General features: G+C 35.9%; 1 protein-coding gene across 12 annotated transcripts in view; it reads left to right on the plus strand.

The window, feature by feature from the left end:
• The window catches only part of CNKSR2 (connector enhancer of kinase suppressor of Ras 2), a 276,921-nt gene that overhangs the window by 94,835 nt on the left and 158,843 nt on the right, over nt 1-23,243 (plus strand). For all 12 annotated transcript variants that reach the window (XM_021080290.1, XM_021080286.1, XM_021080289.1 and 9 more), the window contains exon 5: nt 14,884-14,925. In XM_021080290.1, the coding sequence (XP_020935949.1) occupies nt 14,884-14,925 (42 nt within the window). The remainder of the gene's footprint in view (nt 1-14,883; nt 14,926-23,243) is intronic.

Consider the following 23,243-nt stretch of genomic DNA (forward strand, 5'->3'; position numbering starts at 1 on the left):
ACTCAGCTATTGGTCTCTGATGAATCTAAATTTAGTTTGGACTTTTAAAAAAAATTATTTATTTTATTTTATTTTTGGCCATACCTGTGGCATGCAGAAGTTCTCCGGAAAGGGGTTGAACCCGTGCCACAGCAGTGACAACACTAGATCCCTAACCACTAGGCCACCAGGGAATTCTTAGTTTGGATTTTCATCTCATATGCATTGCAAATCTTTTATCACAGGCACCACTTTCTCTATGCCCACAAAGCTATGTAATGGGTACTTTGATTCATTTCCATGGTTCTTTCTGTATATTACCTTACAGAGAGAATTGGTATCATTCTACTGTGCTGCTACTGTAAATGTCATTGTAGACTAGAATCTGCCCTTGCTTAAGAAAGAAAAAAAAAAAAGGTTCTAGTTAATGACTGGGAATTCAGTCTCTTCGTGTTTTCTTCCCAGATACTGCTTTTACTGTTACTTGTTTGAAATTCTTGTTAAATGGGAGTTCCCCTCGTGGCACAGTGGTTAAAGAATCCGACTAGGAACCATGAGGTTGCGGGTTCAGTCCCTGCTCTTGCTCAGTGGGTTAACGATCCGGCGTTGCCGTGAGCTGTGGTGTAGGTTGCAGATGCGGCTCGGATCCCGCGTTGCTGTGGCTCTGGCGTAGGCCGGTGGCTACAGCTCCGATTGGACCCCTAGCCTGGGAACCTCCATATGCCGCGGGGGCGGCCCAAGAATGGCAAAAAGACAAAAAAAAAAAAAAAAAGAAAAAGAAATTCTTGTTAAATGGCTTCTTGTTTTATAACTGGCAGATGGATATAGTATATTTCTTTAGACCTGTGCTAACATGGTAACACTAGCTGCATGTGGCGATTGAAATGTAAATTTAATTAAAATTAAGTAAAATTACAAATTCAGGTACTCATTTGCAGTAGCCACATTTTAAGTGCCTAATAGCCACATATCTAATGACTATTGAATGAGACAGCACAGACATAGAACATATTATTATACCATATTATCACTATAAATTTTATTAGATATGTCTCTGTAGCACTACTTTCTCCATTTACTCCTGGCCACACAACAAACTTTTCCTCCAATTCACTCTTTTTTTTTTTTTTTTTTTTTTTTTTGTCTTTTTGCCTTTTTTCTAGGGCCGCTTCTGCAGCACATGGAGGTTTCCAGGCTAGGGGTCTAACCAGAGCTGTAGCTGCCGGCCTACACCACAGCCACAGAAACTCGGGGATCCGAGCCACGTCTGTGACCTACACCAGAGCTCACAGAAAGCCGGATCCTTAACCCACTGAGCAAGGCCAGGGATCGAATCCACAACCTCATGGTTCGTAGTCGGATTCATCAACCACTGAGCCATGGCGGGAACTCCCCAGTTCACTCTTAAACAAAAGCATTGTCTGATGTTTTCTTTATCTGTCTTTACACTATACATACTCTTTTGATGACTTCGTTGTTGTTGGTTTTTTCTTATACTTTTACCTGTCTTTTCAGTGTAAATATCTCCAGATCTGGCTCTATTCTAAATTCAGCTTTTTTTAGCTACTTTATGGACAGTTGCATATGTCCTCTCAGGCACTTCTAATTTCACATGTATTAAATAGAATTATTTTATCTTCCCTGAATTCTCGCCTCCTACCATCTCTACATTGTTATTCATCCATTTGTTCAGGCTTGAACCTCTGTGGTGATGTTTAACTTTGTTCTTTCCCTGTTATTCTCTGCACCTAATGAATCAGTCACCCAGTTCTCTCATTCTTGGCTACATGTATGTCATCCACCTCTTCTCATCTCCCTTCTGCCATGATAACCTCAGTTCAAGCTCTGTTTTTTTTTTTTTTCTTTTTCTTTTTATGACCTCACCCGTAGCATTTGCAAGTTGCCTAAGCTAGTTGAATTGGAGCTGCAGCTGCAGGCCTATACCATAGTCACAGCAACACCAGATCTGAGGTGCAATTTGCAGCAATGCTGGATCCTTACCCCACTGAGTGGGGCCAGGGATCAAACCTGCTTCCTCACGGACACTATGTCATGTTCCTAACTCACTGAGCCACAGCAGGAACTCCACAAGCCCTGATTACATGTCACATTTTCTTTCTTTTTTAAAAAAAAATTTTTTTCCTTTGTCATTCTTGCTCTCACTTGCTCTCTTCCCCTCCCTCCCTCTTTCTTTCTACCTCTCTCTCTCTCTCTCTCTCTCTCTCACACACACACACACACACACACAGAGAGAGTCACCAGCTCAGTTTTTTTATACGTGAAAGTTCCTAGGAAGTTTCAGAGGAGGGAACTGTTGGGTTCCAGAGTAGGCCACCCAAAAGTGTTCCTCCATGCCATTTTGATTATTGACTGGCCAACACAAAAGGGACACACTGGCCCTCCTTTCTATCTCCCAGAAAACAGGAGATAAAAATCTCTTCCCACAAAGGAAGATAGCAAGTGATGATGTCCATTTCTACACACAGCCAGAATTCTCTAGCAGTTTTGTGGGGTCTGGGTTAGGAAATGGAGGAGGCTTCTTTGGCCAGAGACCAGGTGAGTTTCACATATACATCCTTCCCCACCCCCACCCTGCCTACTACATGCAGTTTAGAAGGGGCAGCCTAAGGGTGGGGAAATTGGGGAAAAAATATGTATCACATTTTCTATCAGAAAAAGTATTCTGACTGACCTCCCTGAATCAAGTTTTTCTCCCTTCCAAATCCACGACCTCCTCCCCATCATTTTCGTAGAATATACGTTTGATCACATACTTCCCATACTCAAGCATCTTTGAGTACTCCCTTGTAGTAGAGCGCATATTTCTTCATCCTCGCTAGAGTTGAAATGTCTACTCGCTATGTCTAGGGAGACCTCAGCTTTGCAGAGATTCTACTGTCTGAGACATTGCACTGAGGTTACTTTTGTAACTAAAGGAAAGAACTCTGAGAAAAGGAACAAGCAATGTCTGTTTGAGTCATTAAGCTAGACCAGAGGGTTTGAACTCCACTCCTACCCCTCTTCCCTGTACCCCCATCACCCACCATTCACATTGCTATTTAACACCAACCATGGCACTAGACAAGCTGCAGCCTTTTCCAAATTAAAGTCACAAGAAATTGTCAATTGACTGAGTTAAATCTTTGTCTACCTGGTAGAATGGGGCTTCAAAATAGATTGTTACAGAAAAAATGAAACTTCTGTTCCCTTTAAAACAACAAAATTCCTGCAGCCTAACATTGGTAGCTCTCTACAATTTAACCTTTGTTATTTCCTAAGCTTTCTTTCTCATTGCATTCACCCCTATTGCGTTTCATTCTCTTTGTAAGCACATATCTTATGCTTTAGTCACATTGGTTTGCTTACTGCTGATTGTGCCTTTGTTTGGTGCGTTCACATAATCCAGAATGATCTTTCCCAGTGCACCCCCAGTTTCCACATTTAAAAGCTATTTAAGGCCAGCTGAAATATCTCCTCCAGAAGGTCATTCCAGAGTTAACAGGTCAGGATTTATCTCCTTTTTTATGGGATCTTTTGTTGGCATTTATCTTGTCTGCTTTGTATTACTATTTGAATGATTTTTGCCTCCTTCTTTAATAAGTAATGAATTAATGATGGCCAAAGACCAAGTTTAATTTAGCTTTGATCACCTAATAGTGCCTAACAGTGAAGTGCATTTAGAATTTCCCTAAAAAACCTTTTTGGCGAATGGTATTGTGACTTGAGGGAATGAATGATTAAGAGTGTAACACTAATTCATTATGTGAATTAATCACATATGAAGAAATTTTGATGCCTAAATAATAGAATATATGGGAAGTATTCAGTATGCAGGTACCACTATTAAAGGGTTGCATAGATGGATCATTTAAATATTACTTGTAAACAAAACAGTATTTTTTATATTTTTGTACAAGCATACTATATGTACTAAAAAGATACAGATGAAAACTTATGATTATAAAGTTCCATGGAATGGTATATACCATTATAGATATACACTATTTCTCTTCCCTCTCTCTTTATGTATTCAATATTAATAACCTATGTACTGTTCTTATGATGATATATAATATACAGATAATGAGAACTATTACTTGTACTGAGCATTCTCATCCCCAGGTGCTTAAAACTTCTGGAGAAAATATGGACCATCAACAGTAACATATAGGATAGAATTTTTATGTGTTCTACGTAGTATAGCAATTGGATCATTGTTTCATAGGAAGGATAACTGATTCTGATCCTGTGTGTGGGCATAACTCATCTATGGGAGACTGGTTCTGTGCATACTTACTTTTCTAAGAATAAAAATGGTCAAAATGGAAGAAACACTCTTCATTTTTATGAATATTGCATTATTAGGAATTTGGTGCATTTAAATGTGCATCACATGGTTTGTATAAGCATTACATGGAAAAAGATAAAGAATAAATGCAAGTATTATTTCACATTACAGTAAAAGACAGACTGAAATACTGAAGAGAATTCCTGGAGTATACAGTGACAAAGCTCTAAATCCAATTTTAAAAATCTAAATTTAATCTTTTCCTAAAAATAACTAGACTGTCGGAGGTGTAACTTTCCACAGTATGAATAAGTTCATAAAATGGAGGTTTTTCCATATATAGTGCATTTTTATTTTTAAAACTTGGGATGTGATCTTTTGGGAAAAGATTTGGCCCTGAGTGTTAATAAAAACCCACACTTCAGAAGCCAGTAATTTAAAAATTACGATTTGATGGAAATAAAATAACTTACTGATTAGATGAATCTCCCAAAGTACCTAGGGTTATTTAAATATTTAGCATGATAAAATGAACTCCAAAAAATTATAGCTTAACTAAGTAGAACATAGCTATTTAGTTTCTAGTCTTCTTCCTGATATAAAGTAGCAGGTTAATATGTGCTTTTCTTTAAAGATTTTTGTTTTTTCCATTATAGTTGATTTACAGTGTTGTGTCCATTTCTATTATTCAGCAAGGTGACCATCATATACATATTGTATTTTGTATGTATATATCTATTTATTTATATATATATATATAGTTGTTATAGTATCCTCCATCATGTTCCATCACAAGTGACTAGATATAGTTCCCTGTGCTATACAGAAGGATCTCATTGCTTATCCATTCCAAAGGTGATAGTTTGCATCTATTAAACCCAGATTCCCTGTCCATCCCACTCCCTCCCCCTCAGCAGCCACAAGTCTGTTCTCCAAGTCCATGAGTTTCTTTTGTGTGGCAAGGTTTATTTATGCCGTATATTAGAGTCCAGATATGTGATATCATATGGTATTTGTCTTTCTCTTTCTGACTTACCTCACTTAGGATGAGAGTCTCTAATTCCATACATGTTGCTGAAAATGGCATTTTTTTCTTCTTTTTATGACTGAGTAGTATTCCATTGTGTATATGTACATCGTCTTGATCATTTCATCTGTCAATGGACATTTAGGTTCTTTCATGTCTTGGCTATTGTGAATAGTGCTGCGATGAACTATACAATAGTGTTGCATGTAACTTTTTCAGTGAATATTTTGTCTGGATATATGCCCAAGAGTGGGATTGCTGGGTCATGTGGTAGTTCTATATATAGTTTTCTGAGGCCCCTCCATACTGTTTTCCATAGTGGTTGTACCAATTTACATTCCCACCAACAGTGCAGGAGGGTTCCATTTTCTCCACATCCCCACATCCTCCCCAGCATTTGTTATTTGTGTTTTCTTTTTGTTTTTCAGTGGGTTTTGTTTTGTTTTGTTTTTTTGGTTTTTTTTTTTTTGGCTTAGGATCAAATTCATATATATGTATGTGTGTGTATATATATATATATATATATATATATATATATATAATGATTTTTTGATTTTTTTCCATTATAGCTGGTTTACAGTGTTCTGTCAATTTTCTACTGTACAGCATGGTGACCCAATTACACATACATGTATACATTCTTTTTTATTGCTTTATCATGCTCCATCATAAGTAACCAGACATAGTTTCCAGTACTACACAGCAGGAACTCATTGCCAATCCATTCCAAAGGCAATAGTCTGCGTCTGTTAACCCCAAGCTCCCCAATCCATTCTACTCCCTCCCGCTCCTCCTTGGCAACCACAAGTCTATTCTCCAAGTCCCATTAGTTTCTTTTCTGTGGAAAGGTTCATTTGTGCCGTATATTAGATTCCAGATATAAGTAATATCATATGGTATTTGTCTTTCTCTTCCTGACTTATTACTTCACTCAGTATGAGAGTCTCCAGTTCCATCCATGTTGCTGCAAATGGCGTTATGTCGTTCTTTTTAATGGCTGAGTAGTATTCCATTGTGTATGTATACCATATCTTCCTAATCCAGTCATCTGTCGATGGACATTTGGGGTGTTTCCATGTCTTGGCTATTGTGAATAGTGCTGCAATGGGACCTAATCAAACTGACAAGCTTTTGCGGAGCAAAGGAAACCAAAAAGAAAACAAAAAGATAACTTACAGAATGAGAGAAAATAGTTTCAAATGATGCAACAGGCAAGGGCTTCATCTCTAAAATATGCAAAGAACTTATACAACTCAACAGCAAAAAAGCCAGCAACCCAGTTGAAAAATGGGCCAAAGACCCGAATAGACATTTCTCCAAGGAAGATATACAGATGGCCACCAAGCAAATGAAAAAATGCTCAACATCACTGATTTTTAGAGAAATGCAAATCAAAACTACCATGAGACACCACCTCACACCAGTCAGAATGGCCATCATTAATAAGTCCACAAATAACAAATGCTGAAGGGGGTGTGGAGAAAAGGGAACCCTCCTGCACTGTTGGTGGGAATATAAGCTGGCATTTTTTATTTGTTGACTTGTTAATGATGATGATTCTCACCATGTGAGGTGAGATTTGTAGTTTTGATTTGCATTTCTCTAATAATTATTAGAGAAATTAATTTGCTGTTGAGTTGTATAAGTTTTTTGTATATTTTAGAGATGAAGCCTTTGATATTTGCATCATTTGAAATGATTTTTTCCCATTCTGTAAGTTGTCCTTTTGTTTTCTTAATGGTTTTGTCTGCTGTGCAAAAGCTTGCAAGTTTGATTAGGTCCCGTTGGTTTATTTTTGCTTTTATTTCTGTTGCACTGGGAGACTGACCTGAGAAAACATTTGTAAGGTTGATATCAGAGAATGTTTTGCCTATGTTCTCTTCTAGGAGTTTGATGGTGTCTTGTCTTCCATTTATGTCTTTGAGCCATTTTGAGTTTATTTTTGTGCATGGTGTGTGTGAGGGTGTGTTTCAGTTTCATTGATTTACATGCATCTGTCCAGTTTTCTCAGCATCACTTCCTAAAAAGACTGTCTTTTTCCCATTTTATATTCTTGCCTTCTTTGTCAAAGATTAATTGACTGTAGGTGTCTGGGTTTATTTCTGTGTTCTCTATTCTGTTCCATTGGTCTGTATGTCAGTTTTGGTACCAGTCCCACACTGTCTTGATGACTGTGGATTTGTACTATTGCCTGAAGTCTGGGAGAGTTATGCTTCCTGCTTGGATTTTGTTCCTCAGGATCGCTTTGGCATGGATAATTTGATAGGGATTTCAGTGAATCTGTAGATTGCTTCGGGTAGTATGACCATTTTAATTAATTTTTCAAAACCAGGAGCATGGAATATCTTTCCATTTCTTTGAATCCTCATTAATTTCCTTGATTAATGTTTATAGTTCTCTGCATATTAAGTCCTTTACCTCCTTGGTCAGGTTTATTCCCAGGTATTTAACTTTGGGGGGTACAATTTTAAAAGGTATTGAATTTTTATACTCCTTTTCTAATATTTCATTGTTAGTATACAGAAATATGACTGATTTCTGAATGTTAATCTTATATCCTGCTACTTTGCTGAATTTGTTGATCAGTTCAAGTAGTTTTTGTGTGGTGTCCTTAGGGTTTTCTATTTATAGTATCAGGTCATCTGTGTACAGTGAAAATTTTAGCTCTTCTCTTCCAATTTGGATGCCTTTTATTTCTTTTGTTTGTCTGATTGCTGTAACAAGGACTTCCAGTACTATGTTGAATAATAGTGATGAGAGTGGGCATCCTTGTCTTGTTCCAGATGTTAGTGGGAAGGCTTTCAGCTTTTCTCCATTGAGTATTATATTTACTGTGGATTTATCATAGATGGCTTTTACTATGTTAGGGTATGTTCCCTCTATACCCACTTTGGTGAGAGTTTGATCATGAAGGGACGTTGGACTTTGTCAAATGCTTTTTCTACATTTATTGAGGTGATCATGTGGTTTTTGACTTTTCTTTTGTTAATGTGGTGTATGACGTTGATTGATTTGCCTATGTTGAACCATCCTTGTGAACCTGGGATGAATCCCACTTGGTCGTGGTGTATGATCTTTTCTATATTTTGCTGGATTCAGTTGGCTAAAATTTTATGAGAATTTTTGTGTCTATATTCATCAAAGACATTGGCCTATAATTTTCTTTTTTGGTAGAATCTTTGCCTGGTTTTGGTATTAGGGTGATGGTGATGTCATAGAATGTCTTTGGGAGTGTTCCTTCCTCTTCAACCTTTTGGAAAAGTTTAAGGAGGATAGGTATAAATTCCTTTTTGAATGTTTGGTAGAATTCGCCTGTGAAGTCATCTGGTCCTAGACCTCTTTTGTAGGAAGTGTTTTTATGACATATTCAATTGCATTTCTAGTGATCAGTCTGTTCAGTTGATCTGTTTCTTCTTAATTCAGTTTTCTTGGGCTGTATGTCTCTCGAAGGTTGTCCATTTCTTCTAGGTTGTCAAATTTGTTGACATTCTATTGTTCATAATATTCTCTTAGGGTTTTTTGTGTTTCTGCTGTATCCATTGTGATTTCTCCTTTTTCATGTTTTGTTTATTTGAATTCTTTCTCTCCTCTTCTTGGTGAGTCTGGCTAGAGGTTTGTCAGTTTTTTTTTTTTTTTTTTTTACCCTTTCAAAGAACCAGCTCTTGGCTTTATTGATTTTTTTCTATTGTTTTTTGAATCTCTATTTTATTGATTTCCATTCTCATCTTTATGATTTCCTTCCTTCTGCTGACTTTTGGTTTTGTTTGTCCTTTTTCTGATTCTTTTAGGTGGTAGGTTAAGTTGTTGATTTGAGATTTTTCTTATTTTCTGAGGAAGGCCTGTATCGCTATGAACTTCCCTCTAAGCACTGCTTTCATGGCATCCCATAGATATTGAATGGTTGTGCTTTCATTATCATTTGTCTCAAGGTATTTTTTAATTTCCCTTTTGATTTCCTCATTGACCCATGGGTTTTTTAGTAGCATGTTGTTTAGTCTCCATGTAGTCAGTTTTTTCTCATTTCTTTTCCTGCAGTTGATTTCTAGTTTCATGCCATTTTGGTCAGAGAGGAGACTTCTAATAATTTCTATACTCTTAAATTTGTTGATGTTAGTTTTCTGCCCCAGTGTGTGGTCAGTCTTTCAGAATGTTCTGTGTGCCCTTGAAAAGAATGTATATTCTGGAGTTACCGTCGTGGCGCAGTGGTTAACGAATCCGACTAGGAACCATGAGGTTGCGGGTTCAGTCCCTGCCCTTGCTCAGTGGGTTAACGATCCGGCGTTGCCGTGAGCTGTGGTGTAGGTTGCAGACGCGGCTTGGATCCCGCGTTGCTGTGGCTCTGGCGTAGGCCGGTGGCTACAGCTCCGATTCGACCCCTAGCCTGGGAACCTCCATATGCCGCGGGAGCGGCCCAAGAAATAGCAACAACAACAACAACAACAAAAGACAAAAAAAAAAAAAAAAAAAAAGAATGTATATTCTGATTTTTTTTTTTTTTGGATGTAACATCCTGAAAATGTCAGTTACGATTAACATTTTCTTTTGTTTCATTTACTATCTCTGTTGCCTTGATTTTCCTTCTAGAGGATCTGTCAGTGTGAGTGGGGTGTTAAAATCTCCTACTATTATTGTATCCTCATTAGTTTCTCCTTTTATGCCTGTTAATATTTGTTGTATGTATATGGGTGCTCCTGTATTTGGGGCATAAATATTGACGATTGTAATATCCTCTTCTTGAATGGATCCTTTTATCATTAAATAGTGTCCTTCTTTGTCTTTCTTATGCCCTTCATTTTAAAGTCTCTTTTTTCTTTTTTTCTTCTTTTTTTTTTTTTCATCTTTTTGCCATTTCTTGGGCCACTCCCTCGGCATATGGAGGTTCACCAGCTAAGAGTCAAATCGCAGCTGTAGCCACTGGCCTATGCCAGAGCCACAGCAATGCGGGATCCACAACCCACTGAGCAAGGCCAGGGATCGAACCGCAACCTCATGGTTCCTAGTCAGATTCGTTAACCACTGAGCCACGATGGGAATTCCTAAAGTCTGTTTTTTCGGATATGAGTATTGGAAATCCTGCTTTCCTGTCTTTTCCATTCTCATGAAGTATCTTTTTCTATCCCTTCACTTTCAATCTCTGTGTGTCCTTTGCCCCAAGGCAAGTCTCTTGTATACAGCATATTGTAGGCTCTTGCTTTTTTATCCAATCTGCCACTCTTTGTCTTTTGATTGGAGCATTCAGTCCATTGACAATTAAGGTGATTATTGATAAATACGTATTTATTGCCATTTTAAAACTTGTTTTCCAGTTGATTCTATGTTTCTCCTTTGTTCCTTTTTTTTTGGTTGGATGATTTCTTTTCATTTTATGCTTGTGTCCTTTTTAGTTTTTGTGAATGTAATGTTTGGTTTTGATTTGTGGTTGTCCTGCTTTTCAAGTATGTTAACTCCTTCCTGTATCTGCTTGCTTTAGCCTGATAGTCTTGTAGGCTCAAGCACATTCTAAAAAAAAAAAAAAAACAGTCTAGATTTTCTTCCTTTCCTTCCCCATATTTTATGATTTTGAAGCGCTTTTTTAACATCTTCACATCTGTCCTTTTGCTATTCCTTACTGTTCCAAAGATGCTGAGAGTTGTTTAGAGTTACGACAGCAGATTATTTTTTTTAAAATCATTTTACTTTTTTTGGCTTCTATATATTTGATCATTTTTGTTTTGATTTGGTTTGGTGTTTTATCACATGATATCCTATAGAATAGGGTAAGTCTTACTCAAAATATTATCTTCCATCTTGACCCCTCACTCTGCATCTGCTGAATCTCTTATTTCTGGACATGGGCCTGGGATCTTCATTTTAACCCACTCTCTGAGTGGTTCTTAAATATGTACAGAATTGAAATCTGAAAATTACTCTGGTAGCTTAACTGTATTTGAGTGTACTTTCCCTGCTTTTGCTGAACCTTTATTTTCTCTGCCTAAGGACCTACTTTTTCCAAGACCCGATTAAGAGCCACCTTTCTTGATTTTTTTCTAAGACAAAGTTAGTTGTTTCCTTCTCTGCTTTCCCAGCCCTATGTTCCTGCCTTTATTACAGTAATTATCAGCGTCCCAGAAGTCTTAGTGCATAGTTAAGCTTTAATAACTTCTCATGTGTAAATATGCTACAAACTTACACAAACATCTTTTGAATTTTTCATTAGTTTAAGTTCTTTAATCATTTAGTTCTATTTTATATAGTAAGTTTTTAATTTTAATATTTGTGTGTGTGAAAGTTTTTTAGACCCATGGAAACACTCGGGCACCTCAGTTACTTGATGTAGCTCTCTTATAATTTGTCTCGTGGAGTCATCTCACAATTGTTAAGTATGCATCAGTACCTCATTCTTTGAATACTACTAAGGCCAGGTTTACAAATGTAATGCTTTTGGTCTTTGAGGAGCAGGAGTTGATGAAAGTTTTACAAAGTTTGAAATTTGACTTATATAATGTGTAGCACAACACAGTGGTCATGTTGAATTTTGGTAAGAAATATATGAATATTTTAAAATTTTAAGCAATTGACCTTTCATACATTGATTTATGTAATTTTGTGGCATTTATGCTTCTAAAGTTATTGAAACTTAAAACTGCATGAAGATTGTAGAATTCTATATATTTTAACTTATTTGTGTTAATACCTTTCTCCTTCAACTGTACTTCTTTAAGCCATGTTTTATTTATCTTTATATCCCTAGTACAGTACTAGCTGGATCAAGAGAAAAAGTACATTGTCCAGTTAGTTTACTATATTCAGTGTTATTAAAGTATTACCAAATACATGAATATATTTAGTATATTTAAAATTTAGCTTCAATCATAGTAGTATATTTAATATTACTAATATTTACTGTTTCCATCCATTGTATTTATCCTTTTACATGCTAAAATTGCTCCATCTCTGGCCAGCAACAGTCTCTTCATGATGAGTTCTGAGTCCTACTGACACAATCCTCAGAGTCTTTCATAGCTTCTTTCTATTTTGTGTCACAGTATAATCCAAGCTCCTCTTGTGCAATTTGTGTCCCAAATCTAACATTAGCCATTTTCCAAGAAGGCCTGGGAAATGGTATTTGAAGACCACCAGTTGTGGGGAGTTTATTTATTACTAGACTGGTCATTGTTTCTATGCTTTTTCAGTGGACAGAGCTAAAGCATTCATACATATATACATACATAATACATTAAGAGGCTCTAAGGCTTTTATTTAACCTCTTATAGATGTTTTCTGCTTCCTCTCATTCTAAATTGCTTATCAATGTCACCAAAAGTGATAGAATGGTATAATCACATAATGGTTCAGTTGCTTCATCCTATAAAATACATGCAACTGTTTCAACAAAGCGGTAATCAATGTGGTTACTGAAAATAGTATAAGATGTTGTTTAACAGTTCTTTTTTTAATACTAGGGATGTGCAAGTAAAGTATATTTTAAAGAGTCAAAATAGTTACTCTGTGTGATTATCACTAGCAGGATATACACTTAGTCGTATTTACTATTTCTTTGAGAAAGAATCCCTTTGAAATTTGGACATTTAATCATATCTTCTGATTCTAGGAAGGTAGATAGTTAATGAAACTTTTATCCTTAGCACTGAAGCAAGCTATAGAGGCAGCATGGGGAAATTGGGCAACTTCCCAGCTTTTTCCAGATCATCTCTTCCCAGTGTAATGGTATTTGAAGTTAATTTTGTAAAATTAGACTTGTCCAAATTCAGGTGTAAGTACAAATGCACTTTCCAAATATAAATGTTTTATCTACACCTTGGATCCTTTGTACACATAGTTCATACTTACTTAGTGACTTGACTTTATGTAAGTATATAGACATAGATATAATTCTGTTTGTTAGAAATTTCACCTTTTGAACCAGACCCATTCAGAGCAGCATGGCCCAATCCTTAAGTATTTCTATTAGTTTGTGAAATGAATTAGACCAAATGTAACTTAAAAAAATTTTGCCCTGATAATAATACATACTTCTCCTGACAAAGTATTGTGGTGAAATGGCATTATCAAAAGCTATGTTGAAAAAGATTCCTTATTGTTAAAATTAAATTCAGAGAAAAAAATGAGTGACTCTTATTCCTTGAAAAGTACACTACTGTGGAATATGCTCATTTTTTTCAAGATTAGATGGCCAAATAACAATTAGTTAACTTTATGTTTTGAGGTAAATGTAATTCATTTAAAATTTTAAAATAATGATGCAAAGCAACAATAATTCATAGTTAAAATGTATTTGTCATTTATTCTATGCCAGATACTGTGCTAAGCCATTTATTTCATTTTCTCATTTGATTCTCACACATCCATATTGGATTACTACTAGTATCATGCCCATTTTATAAATTCCTTGAGAAAACAGAACTGTACAAACACAAAGTTTCTAAGTAAAGATCACTTTGCTGTATTACTGCTTATTGAGAGTCTGGCAGTTTCAGGTAAAGGACAGTGGTGAATTTTTTAAAACAAGTTTTTGTACTGTCAGGGACTCAAATTTAGGCAAGAACTATATATACTTGATATTTGTTAGTAGCGTGTGTCAATTTTAAATGTGTAATATAAAGTATATTTAATAGTTCGTAGTGAAATATTTTTGAGATTTTTTTTTCTTTTGCTCTTTAGGGCCGCACCTGCGGCATATGGAGGGTCCCAAGCTAGGGGTCCAATCAGAGATATAGCTGCCAGCCTGCACCATAGCCACAGCAACGAAGGATCCAAGCCACATCTGGAACCTATACCACAGCTTGTGGCAACGCCAGATCCTTAACCCACTGAGTGAGGCCAGGGATCCAACCTGTGTCCTCATAGGTTCGTTTTTCTGCTGAGTCGCAACAGGACCCCCAGGATTTTTGAGATTTTTGATATGACTATTAAAATAAATACTGGAGTTCCCGTCATTGTGCAAGGGAAACGAATCCAACTAGGAACCATGAGGTTGCAGGTTCGATCCCTGGCCTCGCTCAGTGGGTTAAGGATCTGGTGTTGCCATGAGCTGTGATGTAGGTCGCAGACACGGCTCAGATCCCACGTTGTTGTGTAGACTGGCAGCTACAGCTCCCATTGGACCCCTAGCCTGGGAACCTCCATATGCAGGTGTGGGCCTAAAAAGACAAAAAAATAAAAAAAATAAATACTAGTATTTTCCTTAATGTTCCAATCTCTAATAAATCACTATTTGAAATGTTGGAACTATTTCAACAAAAAGTATTTATCACATGTAAAATTTTGGACAGTAAATGTTTATAATAATTTTTCTAATATTTGTTTTTACATGTATTTAATGTATATTGTCCTTTAGTATGTGTGTTTAAAGTTAGTAAAATTAGAAAAAACAGCTAAGCAAAAATAAAATCAACCTCGTAACTGACCATCAGAGCTAACTTCTGTGAATATATTGGTGTATAGCATTCAGGGTTTTTTCCCATTCTTATTGCTGTATTTGCTTGAGTTTTCAAGACTTTCAAATTGTAGTACAATTCCTAAGAAAGTATTTTAATAGGAATGCTTGATTTTCCAAAACTAATATATATGTTTCTTTTTTTTTTTTCAGGATTGTACCGTATATGAAACAGAGAATAAAATTCTTCACGTGGTAAGTATACTTGGATTTATTTTCATCATCATTATAAAATATATATTCCATTATTTAAATAGTTATTAAGTAAAAAGCTACAGCCTATAAAATAGTGAGCCCTGTATATTTTATAGGAAAAGTACAGAAGAATCAAAACATAGCAGGTTATATTAGTTATAACCATTCTGTTGTAATTTTATAGAAAAACATGATACAGTATTTTAAGATTGTAGTATGTAGCAAGGTTGAAATGCAATAAGAAAGAATCTAGAGACAAGAGACTGAAATAAGAATTTTTCATTGTTCATGTGTGGCAAAAAGAGATCAGAGAGAAGTATTTGGTTTTATAACAGAGATAATTTACCTCTATTGTTATTTGGATGAAATACTTCACAAAATAAACTGCCTTTACTCTGATTCTATACTCACCAAACAACCTTCCAAATTTTAACTTGGCAATATTTGTTGAATCAATTAATGACTTTGCATGCACTTCATTAATAGAAATATTGCATATTAGTACATATACTTTGTAGAAAATTATTTTCTTTCTTCTTAATGAACATTTTGCCGTTTTTCTTTATAAATCCATTTCTTGGTTGATGCTCATCTGACCTAAAAATTTCATCTCTATTAGAAATGACTGACATGGGAGTTCCCGTTGTGGCGCAGTGGTTAACGAATCCGACTAGGAACCATGAGGTTGCGGGTTCGATCCCTGCCCTTACTCAGTGGGTTAACGATCCCAGCATTGCCATGAGCTGTGGTGTAGGTTGCAGACGTGGCTGGGATCCCGCGTTGCTGTGGCTCTGGCATAGGCCGGTGGCTACAGCTCCGATTCGACCCCTAGCCTGGGAACCTCCATATGCCGCGGGAGCGGCCCAAGAAATAATAATTAAAAAAAAAAAAAAAAAAGAAATGACTGACAACATAAATAACATTGAAGAAGTTTAGAAATGAATGCAATACGTTTGCTTTGGCAGTTTTGCATTTCAGCTAGGAAGAGTTTAAATTATCTTGTCCAATGGTTTTTGAGGCAGTGGATGGCATTAACCAATCAATTCAACTCAGAAAGCGCTTGTATTTTCATGTTAGCATTCCATTTCCCTTCCTGGCCTTTTATGCAAAGATGGAACAGCCTTCCTAAAAGGTTGTATGCTTGTGTATTACTTTTCTCATAAGAAGAATTATTTTTAAAAAATAATTAAACAGTATACAAATCCCTTGCTATGTGATGTTGGAATACTTTATTTTTGTTTATTTATCTATTTATTTATGTTTTAAGCATAGTTTACAGTGGAATACTCTCTTTAAAATAAAATGTTCAGAAAGGTATCTTTCTAGGTTTCTTGTGATACAGAAGTAAAAATACTTGGGAGTCAAAAAACTGTTTGAATCTTAAGTTCTATCACTTTCTATCTTAGTGACCTTAGTCAAGTGATTTTACTTTTTTCAGATTTTGCTTTTTTAAGGTAAATTTTAACAATTTTTATTGAGATAATATTTATATATAAAATTATGTTAGTTCCAAATATACAACACATGGTTCCATATTTGTAAGAGACTTTGTTCTTAATATGTAAAATGAATATGTATACTGAGGCAACTGAGTAGAGATTATAGTAGCTTGAGATATGCACTGAAATGTCACCTCAGACCACACCCAACCCCTGAATCTTTATTTAGTCTGGAAGATAGGGGAGACACTTGTCAAGAGGAAAGAGAACTTACCAGTTTTGAAAATCTGCTATATCCTAGGAATTACACAGACGATGCAAGCATCAGAGTGTTTTTCAGTACCTGGGCAAACAGATAGCTCAGCAAAGTTGGGAGGTGTGTCTTCTCTTGACATAGATCTCTATTTAAAGATGAATAAAGAAAAAGAATGGGAAGGAGAAAAGGAAGTATTCTGTCATAGATTCGAAGAAAATCTTTCCCATGAAGTAAGTGTATTAAGAACATCTATTTAATGTTCTCAACAAGAACCAAAAGAACATTGTTTGTATTAAAATACAATACTATACTATAAAGAAGGTAATGCCACTATAAACTGAATTTGTAACATGAACTCAAAAAATAGTCTCCAAAACTAAGAACATGGAAAAAGAAATTAAACCAGGCTGAAAGCAGCAAAAAGCAGACTGAATATTGCAGGAAATTGAAACAGTGAGACACAAGATAAACTTTAATGATGTTCAGATATTTAGTAAATTAATGAAAAGACAAAAAATGAGAGAAGATAATAGCTACAGAGACTCGATTATGGTTAATCCACCTCAATTAATTTTAGTTTCTAAGGAAGAAAGTAATAGGAAACAACTAAAAGTAGAAGTTGGCAAATTTGGATTACTCAAAGTCAAAAAAATCTGTGGGAAAGAATAATTTCGAGATGTTTTCTGGTAACATGTTATAGCTTCTATTGCAAGAAGCAACTTAAAGTCATTCAACCAGTGGGAAGAGAGAGATGAGAGGTTTACTTTATAGTGTATTTACATATTTACTCTGAAACCATAACTGCCAGAAGACAATGGAACAAAATCCATAAACCTTTGGAGCAAAACTTTATATCTAACTAAATTATCATTCATGAGTGAAAGCAACCAAAAGATATTTTCAGCAAGATGAGTAAAGGACCATTTTGAAAAGTGTTCTTGAATAAGTTTACCAAATAAATGAAACACACCAAATTCAACAAAAGCTGAATTCCAGGATAGGAAAGTTGTGATAGCAAAGGACTGAATGGATAGTTTTATGCTCCATATAGTGCAATGATCAAAAGTGACTTGTACAATCCTTAAGCTAGATTTCCTATTTACCTTTCTTATCTTTAAAATTGGAGAGAGTTGTTCATGCTTAAAATGAGAAAATAGTAGACCCTGAAGAACAAAAAGCTGGATAGAAAAGAGGGTTTGTTGATTGCAGTAGTAGACGAGATGTCTAATAACATGAAATATGAGAATGGATCAAAAGAGACTGGACCGCTTGGGTTTCCTTGTAATTTGCCATTAAATAAAATGGAACAGACAGTGGAGTAAGATCTATTTTATTATTTTAATGTTAACATTATATTTTCATTGTATAGTACTTTACAGTTTACAGGGCATTTTCATGAACGCCCTGTCTTCTCTCTCCTCTCTTTTATTTCCAAGCTATTTTTTTCATTACTTATTTAGGTTTGATAATGAATTAGGCTTGTTTTACCTTGTTAACTATTTGTTTTATTTCATGAACATTTTGTGTGTAAGTTTTTCCTTTCTTTAAATGTATGAGTTCTTTACTCCTAAGCTCCATTTGGGCTGAGATTATTCTGCCTTCTCTGTTCTCTAGACTAGAAATGGCTGAAACTGAATAGAACCAACAGTTAGGTTAAGAGAAGAGCCTGGAAGAGAAAATAAAAAGCTCATTTTAGACTTTGCCCCACCATCTATATCATTTTATTTATGTAAGCATAGTTTCCCTCTTATAATATCCCAAAATCTTGAGGATGTAAGTACTAAGACAGCAGCATTACCCATAATAAAATAAAAGTTATTGTATTAATAGTTTATTTTTAGAAATGTCTTGAAAACAGTGGTACTGTAATGACTTTATGGAAATAATTATATATTGGACTTCAGAAGCTCCCTGATGCTATGAAAAGGCAGCTTTGCCAATTACAAATTCTTCTCTTAAAGCTGTGGTCTTGGGCCACTGCAAACTGAATGTTTTTGTGTAGTTGACATTGTATGATAACTGTAGCATTTGGACATACAGATATTCATCAGTCTCCTTAAAACATGAATTCTAATACTGAGTTTTATAGATGGAAAGCATTCAGCTGCCTCTTTATAGTGAAAGTTAATGTGACCCTCCTGTCTTGGTCCCCTTTACACCAACACTATTACTGGAATAGGCATTGATTTCTCGAGGGTTAGATTATCTTCAGGTTTTGGTACTTTAATGCTTTATTGCCTTATAAATTGTTTTAACTGTAAATTAGCTTCTCCACAACTGATGTCCCATGCAGGAATGAAGAAATCCAGGTAGAATATGATGGAGTTAGAATATGTTTATCTTTTCTGGGACCAAAGAGGAAAAAAAAAGTGTACATGTGTGTCTTAGTGTGTCTCATGATGTGGATAGACAGTATGTAAGTTGGTGTATTTATGGATGTTTTTGCTAACATCACGTTTGCTGAACACACTATGCATTGTAAAATCCTTTTGTATTCAGATTGACTCTGAGTGTACAATCCTTGTTTTCAGAAAATTTGTTTTAGTTATGGAGTCAAGTGAGGCAGAGTAATGTAGCAGAAAGAGCAGCAAACTGAGTTAAAAAGATTTCATGTCCTGACCCCATTCCAGCACTTACTAGCTATTAACAAACTAAATTAGCCTCTCTGATTAAGGTGGGGCATTGGAATATCTGTGACTTCAAAGGTCTAAATGCCGTAATTCTTTGGTGACTAACTCACAGAATCAGTGGAAAACAATATGGCCACGAGTTCCCATTGTGGCTCAGCAGAAAGGAATCTGACTAGTTAGTATCCATGAGGATGCAGGTTCAATCCCTGGCCTTGCTCAGTGGGTTAAGGATCTGGCATTGCCATGAGCTGTGGTATAGGTCGCAGATGCGGCTTGGATCCTGCGTTGCTGTGACTGTGGCTGTGGTGTAGGCTAGTGGCTACAGCTCCGATTTGACCCCTAGTCTGGGAACCTCCATATGCCATGGGTGCACCCCTAAAAAGACAGAAAAAAAACCTGAAACAATATGGTCACATAAAGAGATAATTTGAAGGACTGTCTTAATCTAAGGCCATTCTTTGTGTGATAAAGACATTATGGTTTTTTGTTTGTTTGTTTGCAGAAATAACCCAGTAATTTAAGGGAAGTTTAATCTAAATAATTATTAAACAGTGATAGAAGAGTACCTATGCAGATGTAAAGAGACTCACTAACATACCATAGGACTAGGGGAGAGCACCCAAGGAAAGACAGCTTGTAGGTGGACACCCTTCCCACTGAGGGTCAGAATTCATTGGAGCAGTAGGATTGCAACTTCACTGAGTTTCCTAAACCAGAGCTTGTCCAGGCAAGCAGAAAACAACTTTCCAGAATATAGGCAAGTGATGCTGGTAAGAGAGCCCTCAGAGAGAGTAGTGTGCTGCTATGGGTGTGAGTCTGGGAGGGCCACAGGACTGTGGTCACTGAGCCCAGAGTGAAGCTGCAAAGCCACTGAGGGACTACATATTCTGGGCATCTTGGATGCCCTCACACACATGTCATTGATGGAGCATGTAGCAAGAGCAAGAAAAATCAAAACATTGCACAGAAGAAAGAGAAGCTTCCTTCCCCTGCAGTTCCCTCTAGCACCCCCTACTGACACAAAATTAACATTATGCTTGCTGTAAAACACACTTAAAGAGTCCTGCCCATTAGCAGAGAGCAAGCACTGAAGGGTGAATTTGGAGCTCAGAGCCAGTAAATTAATAACTGGTACAAAGTAATTAGCTCTTTTCTCCATAAAATCACATATGGCAACTTTGAATTTCTCTGCTCTAAGTAAAGACATTACTCACAGGTCTGTTCTCTGTTCCCTCTTTGCCCGTAAGCTATACATGTAGTGCCTGGATTTTCTAGAAGCTCATCCATTTATAAAGAACGGCTTCACTCCTGCTCTTTTAATCTGAAATCATCTTCCTAATAACCTACATCTTACTTGAGCCACCAACATGTCCAGACCCTTGTTAATCTTGAGCCTGATGGGAGTGTTTCCTCTAATGAATACTCCTTTCATCTGCCTGGGGACTCCCTACAAGCCTGCCTGGCTCTGTTTCCTGCCCCTGAGAGAGCAGACACATAGAATGGAGGTTTTCCCAGATCCATTTCTGGTTTCCATATGACTCTTTCCCTATCAGAAATCATAGGAGTGGCAGAGGCTCTTGTCCAAACTTTAATTCAGACCAGGGTGTCTCAGGAAGGTTGTTATAAGTAGGTTGGATGTGTCATGAGTCCACTTCTTGCTCCTCAAAGTAGGTGCACATTTTTGGGACTGATGCTCTCTCACTGTTTAGTACTGAGTTCATCATTCTTAGATAATTATTATTTTAAAGTATTATTATTTCTTTTCCATCATCAGGAACACAAGGACAGCATGGTTAATGTCAGTGATGTTAAGGACAAAGCCAAATACATCACTGGAAACGCTGTCCCAGGTTGTAAAATCTTTGAGCATAGCAGTGGCATTTGAATCATGTAGGAGATACTCAGTGACTGTTGAATGAATGAATGGCTTAATGAGGCAGTCAGTGGTAGTGGTGGTTTCTTTCCCTTTTGCAAATTTTTTGTTGTTTTTTTTTTCCCCCACTATTCAGAGTTTGAAACCTCAAGGGATTGTAGAATTTTCTAGGCCTTGTTCATATTACTTATTTATTTGCAAACACAGTTGCTTTCTAAAGCTGTTTGAAACCCTTAATCTTTGCTGTATACAAATATAATTTTTACATTGTTTTAAAACTGAAATTTTGTTCTATTGTGTTAGTTTTTTAAGTTTAAAAAATTGTTTCTCATTCCGTTCTCACTCATATGAGCAAGAAATTGTTCCTGTGTTTGGGATTATGTATGTAGATTAATACTCGTTAATATCAATTTAAATTATATTTGTGAATTTTACTCTTTCAAATTTACCTGTGATTGTTCATTCCTGGGTCTTGTTAGGGAACATTATAATTAGAAGTACAAAATTGCTAGCTCAGTAGAGATCTGGCAAGTACTATGAATACCGTATTTGTGAATGAGGCTTATATAATTTAGAGCTCTCACTATTTACTATTAGAATAAATGTAATATTTTATAAAAACAAAACTTCTATTGTTCACCAAATACAGTACAAATGTCATCCTAAATTGGCACAGTTGCATGATTTATAATACTGAATTGTACTAATAGATTAAACCAAACAATAAAATAAAAACATGCTCTGTCCTTGACTATTTTATTTGAAATAATATTTATAGCAATAACTAGTTTAAGCTGCATATGCTGTTTATCAAAATTAAACTTTAGTTACTATTTTCCATGTTATTGATATTAAACATGAATTGTTTAAGCTGTACTTAAATTGTAGCTTTCACATCATTCTTGCCATCTTAAAATGTATAGTCATCTGTTTATTGTTTCCTCAGTTTATCTTGCTTTTATACTCTTGTCCCTTTTATATTTGTATATGCCAAAAGTAGAAATTTCCTTTTGTAAAACGTTTTGTTAAGTTTATGTACCTGAAGATCTTTCCTGTGTCAGATGAATTTTTGATTTTTTAATCCAAAGATATTTCCCTTCATTTCTTTCAATATACTTAAGAATAACTAACCAGTATTCCACTTATTTAGGAAAATATAAATAAAAATACTTTAGCTTAATCATGTCTGCTCAGCATAAGACTTTGTCCTACCTCCATAGCTTTTCACTATTGTTTGAATTTAGAACACTTTGTGCACTTCCTTTTAAAATACAATAGCTAAAACTTATTAATCTAAAAAGTGTTTGAGGGAGTTCTTCTTGTGGCTCAGCAGAAATGAACCTGACTAGTATTCATGAGGACGTGGTTTCAATCCCTGGCCCTGCTCAGTGGGTTGGGGATCCGGTGTTGTGGTGAGCTGTGGTGTAGGTCACAGACACGACTTGGATTCCGGGTTGCCATGGCTGTGATGTAGGCCGGCAGCAGCAGCTCCCATTTGACCCCCAGCTTGGGAACTTCTATATGCCACAAGTGAGGTCCTAAGAAGACACAGACACAAAGTGTTTGTTAAATTCAGTGCTAATGAAAGAATACTATTCAGAGATAATGAAATGATGCTGTCTATTATTGATTAGTATATTAATGTAGTGTCGCTGTTTTTCCAATCTCCACAGTGACTATAATGTTTAAACGACTGTTTTAAAACCATTATTTTATAATGAACATGCTATGTTCAGATCTTTTTTTCCCTCAAGAACTTTAGACTTGGATTAACCGGCCGTACACATGTATGCAAACCTGTGTAAAATATAATATGTATATAGAACAGAGTATGAAAACTTATTTCTTCCTGAGAATATGCAATATTAATTATATTAATTCATAGTTGAAATATAAACAACTGGAGAGGAAAAAAAAATCACAATACCAATAAGTCCAACATGCTTCCGTTTTAGAAGTTTAAGTCACAGCTAGCTCTATTAACTGCTATTCAGTCACTAATCCTTTGTTGCCGTCTTGGGTAGTTTATAATAGAATTCAGAGGGTCAGTTATAATCCTCATTGCCTTTTTTTGTTCCTTTTAGCTTTACCAAAGTCATATTATTTACTAAGCTTTAATT

The sequence above is a fragment of the Sus scrofa genome, chromosome X (assembly GCF_000003025.6).
Source record: "Sus scrofa isolate TJ Tabasco breed Duroc chromosome X, Sscrofa11.1, whole genome shotgun sequence".
In the NCBI taxonomy this organism is placed as follows: domain Eukaryota; kingdom Metazoa; phylum Chordata; class Mammalia; order Artiodactyla; family Suidae; genus Sus; species Sus scrofa.